We start from the raw sequence: 7471 nt of genomic DNA, 5'->3' as shown, positions 1-7471 counted from the left end.
CATCTATTTCTGGCAGGAAACCAACAAGTAAAACTTTCTCTTTAATGGTGATTAAGTTATTCTCAGGAAGCCAAATAAAAGTTGCTTACTGTTTTGTTTTCATTTTGCTCTCTATGTGAGGCGGCTCTACTTTGATAAATCTGGAGCAGTATTTTTGCCCCAGTTTTGCAGCCATTAGACTTTGATAAATTATCTCTCAGGAATTCTGAAGTCACCAGTAGGGTCAGCTCACTCTTTATTTCCTCGTTAGATTCACACTTTTTTATCTATTACATTATTGGGAAATAGTGTAATGCCAATTATCCTGTATTATTTTTATTTTGTTAATAAAGTGCCATTATATTGAATCACATTTAATGTAACACACAGCTTTTATTGTATTATTCTTGCTGAGGAATATAACATTGTTTTCTATGCTCCTTACTTAAAATCCGCTTAGATTGTAAACTGTCAGGGACATTGAATCGTATATGTGTATTTACAGTATGCTTGTAGCATTCATCCTGCAATTAACATTTAAACAAGAGTCTTAAAGTAATAATAATAATTATAATAATAATAATAATAGATTATTCTGCACAATAGTAGAAGTGTGATGCACATTATAACTGTATGTGAAATTCGTTGTTGATGTCTTTTTTTAATACAGCATTAGCTTAGGCAATATTTTGCTATTCACTCACTTTTCCACTAGATTGGAAATTCCTTTAAGCTGATTGAGGAGCAGATGGGTCTCAGTGCTGCAATAATCCTGGACACATTTCTTACCTACAGTATATGTCTTGAAAATGTGCAGACTCCAGAATTTGCCATTGAAACTTCATGGTTGAATGTCTGATAAAGTTAGCCTGATTCTAGCAGAAATACCAACAGGCATTAGTGACATATTTTACTCAACACATATGATGCATTCACCTACAGTAGACAATACAGTACATTGAACCAGTAATATTCAACACTGCATGCCTATGATACTTGTGTTAAACAATCTACATTATCAGAGAGACCTTATGCTCCAACATTGAAATTAAAAAAGTACATTTTATTTATGTCTTCTGGGAGTATTGGGGAAACACTGGATATAATAATGTGGCATTAATTATTTTGTCTGTTTGTGTTAATTTTATTAACAACAATGCAGTGAATTTGGGTCCTTTACTTACTGTATTACATTAAATGAATAATTGTTGCTTTAACACAATGAAGTGCACAGTTTGTACTTTTACAAGTATCTTTAAAAAGCATTACTCGTACAGTATTTTGATTGCTACTGTAATACAAAGCGTTTCCCATATTTCATGGACACTATCAATTTGGTTAAACCTGACTCCAAACCTACTAACTACTTTATGTTTACACTACAATTAAACCTAGATTCACAATAGTTTAACTATTTGGCTGATGTGCATACCATATAGAAATCACTTTACTAACGTCCTAGGCTGAGATATTTCCCTTATTTCAACACATTGAATTTTAAACATAGTGCCTTCTTGAAAAAAAAAAAGTTAAATATTTAATTTTAAAACCTTTGTGATGCAAAGATTACGGTTTCCATGCTTTACATGCACATGCTAATTAAAATAGGATTATATATATATATATATATATATATATATATATATATATATATATATATATATACAGTATATAGACACACACACACACACACACACACACACACACACACACACACACACACACACACACACACACACACACACACACCTATTTCAACTGATTTGATTGATGCAGCCTGTAGCTATCCTCTACCATGTAAGTGTTTCTTGTATGGTTATATTAAAAATAAATTGCCTAGTTGCTTACTTTAGTCCCATCATTTCACTATATGGTTAACATCAGTGAACCTACTGAATGTTACATTCAAAAGTTAATTATTTTACGAAACTAGGGAATTTGTTGTTCCTTGTATATTTTTCAGTTTTAATAATGATGCCAACAATTGGAGATATGTAAGAATTTAGTCATTTCATGAAAAACATCCGCTAGAAAACTGAAAGAGAAAAACCCGTTTGGGGGACATCACGTCATATTTAATCCCCCTCTCTAATCTGGGTAAATTATGTTATGGAAACCTCAGCTCTTGCATAATCTAAAGCGCATACTAGTACACTGTATCAGTGTTGCTCATGATGCTGAGGACTAATGATGACCTTATTCAAAGAGATGACCTGAAGGTGGCGCCAAACAACCTTTGAGTCCGCTGTTCAAGGTCCTGAATTACAGTTAGGGATAGCCACACATTATAGGGAAGCTACTGCTAATACATTACTGAGGGACATGCCGTGCAAATGCCATTTTAGTATCGTTTGTTATTTATGGAGAGACAGTTTTTATATGCCTTTGATTCAAATGTGCATGATTTGCTACGCTTGTACGATGTAACATTTACAGCATAAATAGACACACAAAAGACTCTTGCAAAAGAAAATCGTTGCTATTCTCTGATTCGTTTACATTTAAGGAAACATCATTTATTTTTAAAGCATAATATAGAAAGACTGTTTGGTTTAACATTAGTAAAAGAGCGTGCTGTCAGACATACAAAACATGCACAACAAGTGCTGGAGCCATAGCATAGCGAGTCATGTCTATCACTTGGAGGTAGTAGAAGGAATGAGCAGCTGCACTAGTTTGACAAATGGAAGATCTTACAGAGTGGGCGCAAAAGAGCAAAACTCCAGTGACAATCTCAAAAGCTCCGCCTGCTTTACTGGTGAAAGGAACTAAAATACAATGCCAGCACAGTGAGGGGAAAGGCTCCTACGGTACGTTTCGGTTGTTGTAGTTCGTGTAGCGACGGGATTGCCTTTCATTCTCCTCCGGGCTTCCAGGAGCACCCATGGAGCTGGAGGACCAGTGAGGGACGCGTTCCACCTTGTAGGGATCATCCTGATGTGCTCTCTGGTCCAGCGCAGAGTGGCGACCCGCTGACGTACTCTCCTGTAGACTTTGGCAATTCAGCTCATCGTCAATCTCCAATGACTCGCCGAACTAAGAAACGAAGGCTGGAGTGGTATCCCTCACCTCTAAAACTATGCCTGCTTTAAAGAAACGCAAAGCTCGAGAGGAGTCGCCCATTCGAAAGAAGTGAAAAGGGCAAGGCACCTTTCGCCTTTATTCTAATATCACCTTCCCAGGGTCCTGCACTGGCTTCGGGATGGATGCTTTCAACAACACTACCTCTTCGGACTACTCTTCAGAGAAGGGGAATGTTACGAAGTTCGAGGAGATAGCCCTTAGCTATCAAATCATCACCTCTCTCTTTCTGGGGACACTGATTCTTTGTGCGATTTTTGGCAATGCGTGTGTGGTCGCAGCCATAGCATTGGAAAGGCATCTTCAAAACGTGGCCAACTATCTCATAGGTTCTCTTGCTGTCACCGACTTGATGGTCTCCGTGTTGGTATTGCCAATGGCAGCACTTTACCAAGTGTTGAACAAGTGGACTCTTGGACAGGTAACCTGTGATATTTTTATTTCTTTAGACGTGTTGTGTTGTACCTCGTCCATTCTTCATTTGTGCGCTATAGCGTTGGACAGATATTGGGCTATCACAGATCCAATTGACTACGTAAACAAGCGGACCCCTAGACGAGCTGCTATTCTTATTAGCCTGACGTGGATAGTAGGGTTTTCGATATCCATTCCACCAATGTTGGGTTGGAGAACACCTGAAGACAGGTCTGATCCCGATGCTTGCAAAATAAGCATTGATCCAGGTTACACCATCTACTCAACCTTTGGTGCTTTCTATATTCCATTAATTCTGATGTTGGTATTATATGGTAAGATATTTAAAGCAGCCAGATTCAGGATCCGCAAAACTGTAAAAAAAGCCGAAAAAAAGAAAGTGGCTGATACCTGTCTGTCAGTGTCCCCGGCAATCATGCAAAGGAAAAGCAATGGGGAGCCCAACAAGAACTGGAAACGGAGTGTAGAACCTAAGCCCAGCACCTGTGTTAATGGGGCAGTAAGGCATGGGGAGGATGGAGCTGCTTTGGAAATCATTGAGGTCCATCATTACATTAACTCTAAAAACCATCTGGCTCTGCCAAACCACTCAAGCGGCACTCCAACAGCTCCCTGCTTTGAGAAAAAGAACGACAAAAATACAGATGCTAAAAGAAAGGTGGCTTTGGCTAGGGAAAGAAAAACTGTGAAAACGCTAGGTATTATAATGGGCACTTTCATCCTCTGCTGGCTGCCATTCTTCATCGTAGCTCTCGTTTTTCCATTATGTGAACAATGTAATATGCCACACTTGCTGTTTGATGTTATAAACTGGCTTGGCTATTCTAACTCTCTCCTTAACCCTATCATCTATGCTTATTTTAATAAAGATTTCCAAAGTGCTTTTAAGAAAATCATCAAGTGCAAATACTGTAGACAATGAAGACCCATAGTTTTGCCTGCATCCTTGTTCTGATTACAATGCTCATTTCCCTGCTTATGTCCATCAAAGTTTCCAGTGTTCAGAACTTGCAAAGGGTTAACCAGTCTAACTCCAGAACTTGACAAAATGCTGCGTGCTTCACCATTTCAGGTTCAGTAATTTATGGATCTGAATACACACATTGAACAAAATGAAACTTTTGTTACATGATTGCCATAAATTATCTGTGAAATTATATACTGTATTATTCATACTATTTTTTTTATTCGCTGCAATATGTGCGGTAAATTATTTTCAACCTGTTAGGGTCTTCTAAACCTCTTTACAAGGACCAACAGCTACTGTACGGTATGGAACTGTTGCATATTATTCAATCAGAACTAACCAAGACAATGTGTTGACTGGCACACAATTAGAATTCTGTAACAACTTTTTTTAGTTGTTTTGTTGTTGTTTTGTTTTTGAGGTACAGATGAGGTTTGCAGATCTTTGCCTATAATCTCTGTGAATCCCATCATCCGCCTCAATTGCATAATCAAAAAAAGCCTTCCTATGCATAAACTCAATTATCTATATTTAAATGAAACAAGATTGTCTAAAAAGGCACACTAGAACAGTAAGTATTGTATGTAGAAATATAATTATGGCCTGAATGTACAGTATTTTATCCCAATATTTGCTGGTGATTACACATTACAGGTTTATTGCAAATAAACTTTGCCTTGCATTGCAAACAAGTAATTTCATGTCTTGCATGATTCATAACTTTTTCTTAAATTATCATTAAACCAAAACAAACTTTCTGGAACATTTGGCTTGGTAACATTTGTTATGGGAACTACAAGCAATTGCTATATCATTCTGTAAGTGGGCTACAGAGAACAGACTGTGTGTTTCAAAGCAAATATTCTATATTAGCCAATGTTCTGCTTTACAGCACCCATTATCAATATCTTGGAAGTTTCCAGTATCAGTACAAAAGATAAAACTGCCACAATTACAATGGTGTGGTATACAACAAGATAACTTGAACTAAAGGTTGAAAATTACTGTAATACTGTTGAGTATTCATTCATTTATTATTCCTCTCATTTAAAACATTTTCTAAGTGAGTGCTCCCATTTAATAATAGGTTTTTGTGTTGCACTATTTCTGCTTTAGAAAACTTTTTTTTTTAAAGAAATCATTGCAGGTAAATACTTTGTGCTTCATAGAAAAAAATAAATGACCCATTTCTATTAGGCACCATTATACTGTACATTAAAGTCTAGCATGTCTGTCCACCGGTCTTTGTTGATATTGTGACCAATGATTTGTGATTTGAGGGCATGGTAAGAATTGGGTATAATGATCAATTTCCAAGTATTGTTAAAAAAAACTGAGCTGCGTCAATAATATCTTTGTTCTGTTTTTAACTCCTAACTAGTGTTGCCTTTTTAACTCCCTTTTGAAAAAGTAACAGTTTATAAAATACATTGCATATAATAACAATTGTAACACTTCGAGTAGAGAAATATATTTTAAAATACAGTAAAAATAGACATTTAATGCATTTTTTAAGCATTAAATCACTTAGGATCATACTATAAAAATCAAGCCACGTGTTCCTTTTTGGCATGGTTTATTTGTTAAACATAGATATATTTATTATTTTTTCTAGATACATACATTTATGCATAATGTAAGCTTCTGGTCTATAATAATGTAGTGAGGGAAAATGTGAATGGGTCAATAATTTAGTGTAGTAAGTAGAGAGCAGGTATTGGAATGCCCAAATCTCTCTCTCTCTCTCATTTCTATTTTCTCTAGTTGACTGATTCCTTTTAAGTCATCCAACAGCATGAAATGAAAACTGGGAAGATCATTTCCCCATGTCTTACGAAAGGTGCAATGTCTTGCTCTCACTGTTCTCAGCTCTTTCTAAAATGTAATCAATAGTTTTCCTGTAAGGTGAAAGAATCAGTAGATTGTATAACTCCAACGAAACAATGATTTGCTTTTCCTACAGCTAGTAATTTATGACGCCCCCACAATAGCTTGAGGAGCCCCAAAGCGCTTCAGACAGAAAGCTGCTGACACTGAACATGAGAGAGAGGAATAGTGTAGAATATGAAGGAACAATATCAAAAAACTATATATATGTATATATAATGTTACCATCCAGCAGGGCAGCAGAATAGCAAAGAGAGACAACACTCAGAGGTAAGTCAGCAAAACAATGTATTGCAACAGACCCAAAAATACGACGTTTCGATCCCCAGAGGGATCTTCTTCCTGGGGGGGTACGAACCCTCTGGGGATCGAAATGTTAGATTTTTGTGTCTGTTTCAATACATTGTTTTGCTGACTTACCTCTGAGTGTTGTCTCTATTTGCTGTTGTGCTGCCAAGATGGATGGTAACATAGTCTCTACATTATTTATGGGACTAGCACCAGGCCTTTTTGAATATTTACATTGGAGCACTTGCTGCTTCTTTACACATATAATGTGTGTGTGTGTGTGTGTGTGTGTGTGTGTGTGTGTGTGTGTGTGTGTGTGTGTGTGTGTGTGTGTGTGTGTGTGTGTGTGTGTGTGTGTGTGTGTGTGTGTGTGTGTGTGTGTGTGTGTGTGTAAAGAAGCAGCAAGTACTCCAATGTAAATATCCAAAAAGGCCTGGTGCTAGTCCCATAAATAATGTAAAGAGTACAGGTGCGCAGACGAGTATTGTAAAACTTGCCTTGGAAAATCTGGGGCAATCACCAACAATACCCCAGTTTTTCTGTGTGTACATACAGTATATATATATATATATATATATATATATATTTATATATATATATATATATATATATATATTTATATATATATATGTGTATAAAATCAAAAATGAATAGACGATCCGTTCTGTGGCTAACTAAATGCTTTTATTTGTGTGAGCTTTCGAGATACACTGATCTCTTCTTCCGGCGATGTTACATTGAATAAAGCAGGCAAGGGGTTTATTCAAAAACAATGCATCTTAAGTGTGTGTGTATATATATATACAGTATATATGTGTATATATATATATATAT

The 7471-nt window shown here is 36.4% G+C and overlaps 1 protein-coding gene across 1 annotated transcript; it reads left to right on the top strand.

Moving 5' to 3' along the window:
* Window positions 1-2118: 2118 nt before the first annotated feature.
* HTR1A (5-hydroxytryptamine receptor 1A) lies at window positions 2119-6611 on the top strand. Its single transcript, XM_075589883.1, has one exon. It carries the CDS (start codon window positions 3182-3184, stop codon window positions 4415-4417), a length of 1236 nt encoding a protein of 411 aa, XP_075445998.1. The 5' UTR covers window positions 2119-3181; the 3' UTR covers window positions 4418-6611.
* The last annotated feature ends 860 nt before the right edge of the window (window positions 6612-7471 follow it).

The sequence above is a fragment of the Ascaphus truei genome, chromosome 1, assembly GCF_040206685.1.
Source record: "Ascaphus truei isolate aAscTru1 chromosome 1, aAscTru1.hap1, whole genome shotgun sequence".
Classification (NCBI taxonomy): Eukaryota; Metazoa; Chordata; class Amphibia; order Anura; family Ascaphidae; genus Ascaphus; species Ascaphus truei.
This window is presented reverse-complemented; position numbering and strand designations above follow the sequence as displayed.

Excerpts from the sequence above, each read along its gene's own strand:
- HTR1A (XM_075589883.1), top strand. The coding sequence starts at position 3,182 with ATGGATGCTTTCAACAACACTACCTCTTCGGACTACTCTTCAGAGAAG.